The sequence below is a fragment of the Mauremys reevesii genome, linkage group 11, assembly GCF_016161935.1.
Source record: "Mauremys reevesii isolate NIE-2019 linkage group 11, ASM1616193v1, whole genome shotgun sequence".
Classification (NCBI taxonomy): Eukaryota; Metazoa; Chordata; order Testudines; family Geoemydidae; genus Mauremys; species Mauremys reevesii.
Window position 1 is genome coordinate 45727450 of NC_052633.1, and position 12399 is coordinate 45739848.

General features: G+C 42.2%; 1 protein-coding gene and 1 long non-coding RNA gene across 9 annotated transcripts in view; one reads left to right on the forward strand and one right to left on the reverse strand.

Moving 5' to 3' along the window:
• Positions 1-12399, forward strand: part of RBMS1 (RNA binding motif single stranded interacting protein 1) — a 241679-nt gene that overhangs the window by 122966 nt on the left and 106314 nt on the right. The window contains exon 1 of one of the 7 annotated variants that reach the window (XM_039494109.1): positions 299-649. The exons of 4 other annotated variants lie outside the window; for them this stretch is intronic. Coding sequence is in view for 1 of the 3 variants with exons in the window: in XM_039494106.1 (XP_039350040.1) it covers positions 1169-1231 (63 nt within the window). In the remaining 2 variants the exon portion in view is untranslated. Of the gene's footprint in view, positions 1-298; positions 650-678; positions 1232-12399 lie in introns of those variants that run through there. 2 more of the 7 variants (XM_039494110.1, XM_039494106.1) reach the window with 2 other exon arrangements.
• The window catches only part of LOC120374430, a 43980-nt gene that overhangs the window by 14106 nt on the left and 17475 nt on the right, over positions 1-12399 (reverse strand). The gene's annotated exons all lie outside the window — the stretch shown is intronic.

The following is a 12399-nucleotide window of genomic DNA, read 5'->3' on the forward strand; positions in this document are numbered from 1 at the left end:
CTGTGTATGTGTAGGAAAGGAAGTCACATATCTGAAGAGATGTGCACAAACTGCAAAGTTTTGAACTAGATTTCTGACTATGTAAGTTTTTAGATAGGCTCACCGGTGGCTTCTAGCCCCAAAGTTTGGGGGTGTTTGGATCCAAGGTTTTGGTTTGAGCCACTCCAAAATTCCAGCTCCAGGTGCTAGTGTTCAGACCCCTGGCCACATGAGAAGTCGCCCCCTTCTGAGCCATTTAACGAGTTTCGATCCATTGTGGATTTGCACCTGGTTTCCACCTGGGGCTAGAGGTGGAGCGTGCAGACCCTTAGGGTGGCCGGTTCTGGCCCTGTCTCTCCCTGCATTTGTGCGCCTGAACTGTGCGTCCGGGCCAGGCTGCAGAGCTTTATTGAAGGCGCAGCTCTACCCAGTCAGGGGAAGGAGGGCTGCGGGGGAGGGGGTGCTTTGCTGCTGGCCCTGCAGATCAAAGAGCTAGACTAGCCCTCATCTGGCTGCATATGCGGGCCCTTCCCCAGGTGCAGCGGAGGCGACGCCCCTCCTGCCCCCGGTGCGCTCGCTCGCTCGCCTGGCCGCGGAGCGCCTAGCCCAGGGGCGCAGTGCTGCCGCCGCTGGTGCGCAGGGAGCTGCTGGCTGCACCGTGGAATGTGCGGTATGCGGGGGCCAGAAGCAACCATTCGGCGGGACAGGGGCGGCCGCCGCCTGCTCCTCCGGGGCCCCGCGCGCTGGGCGGCAGCCGAGCGCCCCTGCGCAGAGCAGAGCGGCCAGGGCAGGAGGCGGCGGCGTGCTGGGCAGGCCGGGCGCAGGGGCCGGGCGCAGAGCCTGCTGTGGGCTGTCTCCGGCGGCGCTGCTCTCTCTCTGGGCGGTGGTTGAGGCCGCTGGTAGGTGGGATCGGCTCTGCCGCTGCTGGGGAAGCGCCCGCCGCCGCCGCCAGATCAATGAACTCTCTTGGGTCGCGGCTGCTGCTGCTCGTACGGTAGGCGCTGCGCGGCTGCTCCCCGGAGCGGAAGGGGGCGAGAGGCGTCGTCGTGCGCGGAACTCCGGCTCGGAGGCAGCCGCCGCCGCCGGGGAGGGAGGAGGCACCTCGCCCCGCACCGCAGCCGCCCCTGCGCGCAAGTTGGCACAAAACTTGCTGCCCATCCCGAGGGGAAGCTGGGGCTTAGGCGGGGCGATGATTTTCCCCAATAGCAGCAGTAACCCGGCGGGCGGCAGCAGGACTCCCTATAGGAAACAGGTAAGAGAGCAGCGCCCCCCCCCGGGAGGGGGAGGAGTGGGTACGTCGCGGGGGCGGGGGGGGGGTGAGTGGCAGGGGCTGTAACTTTCAGTCTCTTGGCGCTCAGCTGCGCCCGTCCCGCTGGCTTGTGCCGAGCGAGAGTCCCCTCTCCGAGGCTGCGTGGTGGGGACCTTGCTGAGTGCCCGAAAGAGGCGATCTGGTGTCGGTCAGGCGACTTCAGCCGGGAGGGGCGTGTTGTGTACCGCCCAGGGAGCCCTGGCTTTGCTGAGCTCTGCAACACGTTTTGGTTTTTTTAAGGAGTGAAGTTGCAACATGCATTGAAAATCGAAACTTCAGGCTGAATGTTTGTTTTCCTTTCTGATAAAATGACAAAAAGGACGAACGTGCTTTCAAAACAAACAAAAAACCCCATACCCTCCAAAAAACCTCTGCTTCACCTCTCCCCACCCCCCTCTCGGTCCCCCTAGCAGTACAAGGGAAATCCTGTGACATTTTATGAGCAGACAGATAGTTTTGATAAACTTGAACCATTCACATCTATGGAACTGTTTTGAAACGAACATTTTAGCGTCTTAAGTTTTGAAAACAGCTGGAATGGTTAGACCAACATCCTCTGCTGCGGTGGGGGTGGGAGAGACTTGGAAAACTGTTTCCTGATTGTGATTTTTAGAATTGGCTTTGTCACACTAGTATTTCTTACAAAACAGACCAGTTTTCATTAAATTTTGACCAAACAAACAAAAATCATGTACTTCAGGTTTGTCAGAAAAAGTGAGGACCCTGTGCTTGTATAGAAAAGGTTAAATGGATTAGAAGTCCGTGGCAAGATGCTTGGTTGTCTTTTTTTTTTCGGTCAATCAACTCACCACCACCACACACTGTCATTTATTTTCTTGTGGGCTGGGGAGGGAGAAACACAAATCACCTTTTGAGTCTGCCCCCGCACCCCTTAGCAGTGGAAATAAATTAATTTATCATCATAATGGTGCAGGAGGCATTGTCATTCTGTCTGAAGTTGGGATGCATTAAAGATAGAAATATCAGATCACATTACGTTGTAACGGAGCGTCACTTTGCTACAGGGTTTCATGGAATTATTGATTTTAATTTAAAAAAATTAAATTCAAATTCATGCATGTTTCTCTGATAAATAAGCATGTGAATGATTAGGATTATGATAATTAACCAGTGCAACAGTGTACATGCATGCATCTGACGAAGTGGGTATTCACCCACGAAAGCTTATGCTCCAATACATCTGTTAATTTATAAGGTGCCACAGGACACTTTGTTGCTTTTTACAGATCTAGACTAACACGGCTACCCCTCTGATAGTGTTAGGTTTATCTTGGAGTTTAAGTGAGCTTTCATAATTTGCTGCTCTCTTCTCCCATTTTAAAGAAACATCCTTACAATACAAACCATTTATGATGATATCTCAACAACATTCTGCAGATGACACCCAACAATGTGTCATTATCATTGCATCTTGCATTTGAAGTGTGTGTCTATATGTAATAAAATATGATTATTGGGTGGGTTTTTTCTTTTTAATAAATCCCTCAGATACAACCATAATGCAGCTCTTGTATCGTGTGTCTGCATACTTTGTAAGGGAAGCCAATGTATTAGACGCTATTTTCTTACATTACCTGAAAGGATAGTTAAGTAAGGCACCTTAGGGTCTGGTGTGTTCATTTGTTTGTTAGCATGCAACAGGGTGTTAGCAAGGAAATAGGGAGGAAAACTCTAAGGGCGAGGCCTTTTTACTGAAGGGGTTGTATGTTTTGTGCAAGGATCTGAGTTAGCCTGCTGGTCTGGAGCATGCTGATAAGATGCTCTTCTTTTCACAGTGCACTCCTTAGATTCAAAGAGCTAAAAGGCCTGACTGAATTAGAAAAACAAACAGACTTTTTTTTTTCTTTTTCAGTAGCAGAGGAGGAAATGAATGCATGGGTATTATGTAGTCCTAAGATCCCGGGTACCAGAGCTTTCTTTTGTTAGTGTTTAGCCATTCTCTGTTCAAACATTTCCTACATAGGGAGCTGGAGTTTGAGCCTTTTCCCATTGAAGTCTGTGCAAAACTCCTATTGACTTCATTGGGAATAAGAGTGACTTGGTGATTTCATTTTCACTGAGACTTCAACTGCATGGATGAATTAGTGTCACAGGATACGAGTCTAACCCTCCATTTGATATAAAGTGGATTTATTGATGTACAATTAAATCTAATCCATTTTCAAAAAAATTGTATTTGTATTTTATTCGAAGAGGCTGGTTTTCTTTTATGCTAAAAGGGAGTATCCAGTATATGAGCCAGAGAAGACGTTAAAAGAATTTAAAAAATGAAAAGTAAATACTCTTGGATAGCCCATGCTGGCTTTTTAATTATAATGTGTTTATAAGTGGTAGCAGAATGGTGTAAGATGTTAATAGAATCCTGAATCTTTGATAAAATCTGGGTTTTTTGGTCAAAATTTCTGGTTGGTGCTGGATTGTAACTGAAAGTTGACTGCAATCTATCAGCAAAAGGCAAGAAGTATGCTGTCAGCTTCAGTGGGAAGGAATTATAATATAATTTTGCCTCATTGTAATCCATGGCAAAAATCCCAATGGTTTCAATGGGGCCAGGATTTCACTGACATAATCTATTTGTTGCCTAAAAGTAATGTTCATTTTACAAAGGAATCTGTGATTATAGTACTATGCATGCTATCTGTTTCTAGCTCTCTGTGTACTCAGGCTCCTAGGAGCCAGTCAGCTACTTCATTTTCAGGTCAGACAGAGGTGGGTGATGCCTAATCTTTTCCTCTTCTATAGTGGTAGGGTGAGCAGTAAGCTCTGGTCTCTGAAGTCATCTGTGTTAAATAGGATTTGCCTGCATTGCGGACAGACGAGCACATTAAAAATGCTCCTACTGAGCTCATGTCAAAGTTGGATGCTGCAGAAGTGAGTAGTAACTTGGCAGGTAATGCCCTGACAAAAACAGAATGCAACTTCAAGTCTGGCTGAAGAATGTGGACAATGCATTGCCTATCCCAGTTGGTTTTATCCTTCAGTAGTTTCTGTCAAAACAGTTGTGATCATACATGCTATGTGAAAGTGGCTAAATATAGTCTAATATTTTTACTCTTCTTTTTAAAGGAGGATATTCTGTTTACTGTGAAGAGTCTATAATAAGTGGTATACCTTTTCACCCTCTGCTGTAGACTCTTTTAGATCTCTCTTCATTACAACCTACGTATATAGGGAGCCTGAATTTTCCCCTTTCAGTTATGCCTGTGTAAATCCAAGGTAGCAACAATGAAGTAAACAGATTTACGCCCGCGTAATGCCAATGTGATGGAAAATTGGGCCTCCTCCCTTCCATCTGCTCTTCGTATCTGTAGAGCTGCTGTAGACATTTGATTTGGGATTTTAAATCACTGTGTTCAGCCCAGCCCACTTTTCCTCATCTCCCGAGTTTTGGGGGCCAAAGCAAGTAGCTATTTAGGTTTAGGATGAAGTAACCATTGAGTCTCACCAGTAGATGCTGGATCAGTATCTGAGCTGCTGTAAGAAAGCCCAGTGATTTTTTTTAAATTTATTTTTAACAGTTTTGCCTGGTAACAATAGTTCTTGTTACATTTTGATGAGTGTAATGTTTTATCTCATCAGTATAAGTAGATTTACATAGTTTGCTGCTTTCAAGCAGATTAACTGGGTGTAACTGCTCATGAGGAATCTAACTCTGATTCAGTGTTTGGCCTTGTTTAGAGACTGACATACAATGCTGTTGATTAATCCTTTCATGTAGCTCTGTTCACAGCAATTTCTATGTCATAGACAGGGTTTTCTTGGAGTTTGAAGATAAAACTGGCATTTAGAAAACGTTAAAATGAAGCAAACCATTGCTAGTCTCAGGGTATGTCTACACTACCCGCCGGATCGGCAGGATCGATCTATCGGGGATCGATGTATCGCGTCTCATCTAGATCGATCCCCGAACATGCTCCCCATCAACTCCGGAACTCCACCAGGGTGAGAGGCGGAAGCGGAGTCGATGGGGGAGCAGCGGTCATCGATCCCGCGCCCCAAGGACGCGAAGTAAGTCGATCTAAGATGTGTCGACTTCAGCTACGCTATTCTCGTAGATCGATTCTCTCTCTTTCTCTCCCCCCCCCCCCCCACGTGTAGACCAGGCCTCAGGTAACAAATGTTTCACTTTCAGGATGATGGGTTTAAAGTATCAAGATGCTATACCTGTAATCCTATATACCATTTGACAGCTCCGTGGGGTTTTTTTCTCCTCTTGCTTCAGTTTTCTTTTTTATAAACATGTATGTCAAGTGATCTCATTAATTTATGGGATAAGGAGTATAACTGGCATGGTCAGAATTTAAAGCATGAAACTCTTTAGAAAAATCTAAGAAATAGTTCTTACACAGTACTGTTCTATGAATGTGCATGTATGGGGGAGGGATTGGAGAAAGAGACCAAATACACTTTTAGTTTATAACTGTTAGTTTGCTGTATTATGATTAAATAGTTTTTTCAAATTGGTAAGGCTTGTATTATTTTATTCCTTGCATTGACCTGATCAGTTGCATATGAAATATGTTTGACATTAATGACCTTACATGGACTTAACCAGACTCTCAGCTTTTCTAATAAACATCAGTGTAGAGAAATCTCACATTTATTATTTTTTTGTAATGTCTTATAAAGATGTTTGTATAGCACTGAGCAAATCTGATCTCTCAAGCATAAACAATCAGTGAGTTTCTATAGGTATAGTACAAACTTGAATGAAAGAAAATAAAAGGAAGCACCCTAACCAGTCAGAAACGACATTATAGATTAGAAAAAGTGATTGTTTTCTGTATTTTGAAATATTTGAAATTGCTGTTTAAGATTTCTTACAGGTTGCTGGATTATCCTTTTGTCTATTTGTTTGAATGCTTAATTGTTTTAAAGTGTGTGTATATGTATAGTGTGTGTGTGTAAAATAATTTCTTTAATGGGAGAAGACAGAAGTGTATGTTTTTGTCTTGAACGTCTGCTGTTTCTTTTTTGAAACTTTCAACTCTGAAGAATGCTTGACTTACTACATTTCAGAAAATGTAGTAAACTTTAAACCAGGATTACTCAGTGGGTGGGGGGAACCTTTTCCAGAGGCTTGACAGGGTTTATAATACATCACCACAGAACTAAAGTCAAGTAAATAAAATCCTCGGAAGGTGATTAAAATATGTTCTCACAGGAGTTGGTGAAAATGGTAGCTATTGCTAATACATCTCTTTTGTACTGATGAGTGCATTTTTCACAGCTCTAAAGATTCTATTATTGGTCTAGATTTGTTTTGAGAAACAGGATAAAACAAAAGTTATAAAAGGTCAGGGGAATAGGAGCTCTGTACTAGCATTCCTTCAGAGCTCACTGTGTTCAACTTCTTATGAAAGTTTTTAGTGGTCTGTAAAGCCGATGCTTTTATTTTATAATGAGAGCTGCTTAGGGGAAAATGTTATGTCTTAAAATTTTTATGCCAAATTAAATATTTTCCAAAAAATGTAACATTTTCATTCTTGGTGAACTGTTAGTCAGGATTTCTAGAAAGCCAAAATAACCACATTAAATTCTGCCTGTTCTAGCTTGTTGAAGTAGTTGTTACATACTTTGCATAAGTTTCACAGTTGCAGTACACTGTGGTAATTATAACAGCGCCCTGCAGAAGCCACTGTATTTAGAGTTTCCTGATGCAACAGGAAAGGGAACGGATGAGTTACAAATAGAGAGAGGAGAAGAGTGGGGGGAGAGCCATGTGTTAGCTAGGCAGAGAACTTAAACTAGCACTGTTTTTAACTCAAATCTTAGGGCATATCTACACACAACTTGCACATGTTTCACTACATTGTTTCTAGTAGATTTTACTTTAAACCAGTGTAAACTCCTGTGTGGTTGCTCTTAGAAGCCAATTTTTAAATTAGTTTATTGATTTAGCTTGTGCCACTAACTTAAGCTAAAATAACATAAACCAGGTTTCAATCAGTTTGTGTGTCTGTACAGGAGTTTTCACTGGTTAACGCCATGGATTTAACATTACTTTACACAGAGTTGCACTGGTTTAATTAAAGTATAGGCCTGGCCATAGTCTTGGCATAAAGTTAATTGGTCTCGAAATGTGTTCCAAATTTAGGCAAAACTTTAGAAGGAATCAAAACTACAGTTTTAACTTGTTTGGGTGTTTAAAAAGTTGGGAAGCTTTCATGGAAAGGAATGCAGAATCATAATTCACTGTATAATATTTTCATTGATTTGGATTTATTAAAAGTGCTAGTACACAAGAGAGTACAGTATGACACTAATTAAAAAAAAAAGCAGTATTTTTTCATTTGTTTTATGTAGTGACCTGGGGAGCAGCTTCAAATATTCCACAGTTTGATGTTCTTCTTACTATGGGATTATGGATGTTTAATACTAGGTAAAAAGCTTAGGGGGAAATAAAGTCAGGCATTACTTCGATGCAAAGTCTGAAATGTTAATAGAACAAATGCCAAAAGTATGGTCTCCCCAGCGCTCGCGCTCTCTCTCTCTTTATTGCCCTCAATACGGATAGAAAGCTCAATTTTGCAAGGTGCTCTTGCTGCAGTCAGTGAGAGCTGAGGGTGGTTGATCCAATTGCAGGAGGCTTTCAGATTCTTTATGAATTCATATAGAAAGTGTGCAGTAGGGTAGATTTATTATTTTTTTTTTTTAGTTCTTCTTCCAGTTAAGTCCCTATGGACTCTCCATTTCAGGTGCACAGGCATCTCTCTAGCCCTTGATTGATAGTGGAAAAAATCTCCAATGCCTCTTTGGCCTATACCCAGGGCCGGCTTTAGGACGTGCAGAGCCCAATTCGAAAGAGCTGCTGCCGAAATGCCGCCAAAGAAAGCAGCAGCGATTGAGCTGCCACCGAAGATAGCAGCGGCAATTTGGTGGCAGCTCAATCGGTTGTTGCTGTTTCCGGTGGCACTTCGGTGGAGGGTGCGGGGCCTTCTTAGGCAGGGCCCAATTCCTGGGAATTGGGGGAATCGCCCTAAAGCCGTCCCTACTCATGCTGGATGCTGAGTCTGTATAGGGATGCGCAGGTGAACCGCATTCAGTTCCTTCTCTGCTGCCTCAGCCTGAGATGAATCTCTAGCGTGCCCACCTTAAGTGTGCCGCCTCTCTTTCATGTTCTTTTTATAGTTGTTTGTTTTGTTAGTATCATTAGTTGTTTTTAGTACAGACTGACTATAGTGGTGGTTTAGGTTCTGTAGTTTCTCTTTTAAGACTTCTCTTTTAAGAATTCTGAAAAACCTCATCCCGATCAGATTTTGGAAGGCACTTCAGATTCTTAAATCTTGGGTTGAGTGTAGTAGCTATCTTCAGAAATCTCACATTGGTACCTTCTTTGCATTTTCTCAGATCTGCAGTGAAAGGGTTCTTAAAATGAATGTGTGGTGGGTCATCATCCTAGACTGCTGTAACATGAAATATATGGCAGAATGCGAGTAAAACAGAGATGGGGACATATGATTCTGTAAAATGAGTTGGAATGGTTTGAAGATATTCCATTCAGCTAACTATGCCCCAGCCCTCCCTCCTTCCTCCCCCCCTCCCAAAAATTTGGGGGTGAGGGGATGACACCTCCCATCTAGAATAACCCGGAATTATTAGCTCTACAAAGACTCTCCCCACCCCCCGAAAGTTTTAAATCACTGAAATTAATGGTTCAGCATCCAAGTGTAATTGCAGCCATAAATATATATGTATGCATTGTTGCAAGAATAAATTAGTCATAAAGCTTCATGTGCACAGTTCAGAATCCAAGTGACTAAAATCAGTGTTCAAATACTGCCTGCCGTACATACAGGAGTAGTCTCATTGACGTCCAGGGGAATACTCGTGTTAGTAAAGTAATTGGGATTTGCCCCCAAATTAGGATAATGGTTGTTTATAATAAATCTGTTCCAGTAAGAAACTGGACTGGTGACACCAGTGCCCAAGTCTGTAGTTTGCTTATTCAGTTAAAGGAAAAAGTATGTTTCTTTCAGCAGGAGTCCTATTTCTGTCTAGTAAGCAAAAGTTTTGTGTATGAAATATACTTAATTCAGTCACAAATTATTGGTCTTAATGCAGGAGTTACAGGCTCTAGGATTTCACCTACTATTATGCAAGAGGTCTAACTATGTGATCACAAAGGCATTAAAACTTATGAACCTATATGTTTCATTAACTCCTTTTTCCCCCTTGATGTCACCTTTCCAAATACTGAATGAGCCCAACATTACATAGCTTATGAAACCAACGAAATCAGAGATACTCAAACTCACAGTTTATCCTCTTATGGATCCGTCCCCTAATCTTTCAATTTCAAGGTAATATGTCTCCATAATCATTTACTTATTTGGGATGCACTTCTAAATCATTATTAGAGTTGGTTATAAACATTAAGCATTCAACAGTTACACAGGTTGACATATTGAAAAGATAGGATTATTGCTATAGGAAAATGAAGTTGAGCAGTTCTTATCTGGTATTCCAGGACCAAGTTTAGAGTTTACATACATTGGAAGTGACTATAATAATGTGACTACAGCTGAGTTAATAATTGTCATTTAGCATCTATCCACTCATGGAATATCTGCAAGCAGATCTCCTTTACTGTATTTGACAAATACATGCTTGAATTTTCCTCTACAGTCCAGGGTCCCATCAATGATTTCCTGCCCTGTTTAGGGACAGGATTTCTAAGCAGTGCTGATGTATCAAGGAACAGAGCACCACAGGTAAAAATACAGCTGAGGCAGGCTCAGTGGCCACTTCGAGCAGTTTTAGTTTTTTTTGCATGTGTTTGACAGGAGACTGGTGCCAAGGCAGGGAGGGAAAAGTAGAGATGGAGTGAAGTGTACTCCCACCCCACAACAGAACACTGTTTTAGGCAGGTGGTGGGCTCATGTGCACCAGCTGTGATGCCAGCAATAGTGCTAGTATCCTGGCCAACTGCCTGCACATGTGTTAGTACAGTGGTTGCTGTTGTGGCACTCTGTGATTATAGAGGAGCTGTATAATAACTGTATTCTAGTATCAGTATTTAGCACTAATAGGACCAGACCCACATCTAGCGTAAATCAGTATAGCTCCATTAACTTAAGTAGAGCTACATCAGTTTACACCAACTGAGCATCTTGACCCTCTAGTGCTTTACGTACATTAAATAATACTTAGAAAGGTTTTCAGATCTAACTTTGTTGTTTTTCCCCTTTTGACATAGACATTGCTCAGCAATGGCTATGAAAATGATTGATTGTACTATCACACATCCATCCCTGCAGCATTTTGGGTGCTACTTAAGCATGCACTGAAGAGCAGTGTCCTGCTCTTGTTGAACGTTCATAATTTTATTTCAAATCCATGTGAAGGATATGTTAATAATTCTGGATTAAGTGTATGCCAACACTTTAGTTTTAAGACAAGGCAGTTTCAGTTATTTTGAGCTCCAAACATCTGAACAATGTTCCTAATAACTTTAAACCATTTTTATACTCCGATAACTAAAAAAGTCTCTGTTTCATCATCACTGCTTTTAAATAAATAAATAAATATATATATCTATATATCTATATCATCTCTGGGCTCAGGCAAAAAAATGAAGTTTCAGCCCCAAGGCAAATTGTTGGGAATAAGTTAAGGCAGTGGTTCTCAACCTTTCTGGACGACTGTGCCCCTTTCAGGAGTCTGACTTGTGCTGACTACCCCCAGTTTCACCTCACTTAAAAACTACCTGCTTATAGAATCAGACATAAAAATACAAAAGTGTCACAGCACACACTATTACTGAAAAATTGCTTACTTTCTAATTTTAGCATATAATTATAAAATCTATCCCTTGGAATATAGGTATTGTACTTGCATTTCAATGTGAGACTGAGCCTGTTTTGCACTTGTGACCCTTGTCTGAAGCCTGAGCTCTGCCTCCTGGGGCTGAAACATGTAACTTAGCTTCAGCTATGGCATGGGGCAGTTACCCTGCTTACCACCTCCTAATGCCAGCCCTCCATTTGAAAACCCCATAAACCCGTCCCATGACCATCCTTGAGGCTGCAAACACCGCCGGTGGTCGAGAAACACTGATCTAGATGAATTGGGTACCCTCTGGAAGACCTCTGAGTATATGTACCACTGGATGAGACATACTGCGTTAGGGGTTTAGAATGGATGTGTCACCTCTACTATCACTGTATAACTGCCGTAACTTCTGATTTCGAGGATAAAAGGAAGTGTAGAGTAAAACACAATTGTAATATGACCATGAGAACTTCAGAATGGAAGATGTCACTTATAAAGGAAATTATTCTGATGTTAGTTGATTCTGATAAGGGTCAAGCTCTTGCTAAAAATACCTCCACATATAATCATTTTTTGATGTGGATTTACAAGTACTATTTTTAAACAAATGTTTTTTAAATTCAAATTTAATCTTTTCCCTGTGTTGCAGCTTTATTTTTATGCTATTTTTTTTTCAAACAAGTCAATGTTGCCACATGTGGTACTTTCATGGGTTCGTGTATGTTGATATGTTCATGCCCTGTGTGCATTTTTCCCTTCCACTCATGATCAGCCACAGGAAAAACATTTGGTACAATTCAACTGTGGGTCTGTTTGGGAGACATGAATATCAAATGTATTTGATACCTTTAAATTAGTGTATACATGTCAGTTTAAAGTCTGTTTCCTATAATGAGCTTGATTTTTAAGGTCACTAAGAATATTTTGCACTGTTATGTCCCTAAAATGGGTCTGATTCTAAGATTGCCAAGAATCCTTTGTGCCACTCTAGCTGCATAAAGAGGACATAAAGCTGGCTTAACAGGCCAGGTTGGGGTTCCCTCAGCATGCCTATGCTGGCTCTGTGCCACCCCACTTTGAAGCTGCTGGGATAAGGTGCTCAGCTGGAGAAAGGGTGCCAAGTGATTTTCTGCTACTAGAATGGCCATTGGCAGTAGGGTGAAAATTGCACTGGAGGCTTAATCAGATCTCTGCTGGCCCTAGGATCGAGGGGCCTAATGGTGATATAAAGTCATCTTCGTTTCCCGCCTTGGGGCATGCACTAAGCACAGTTTGGCCAGACCTCAGAATGTGGCCAACTGTATTAACACTTCTTG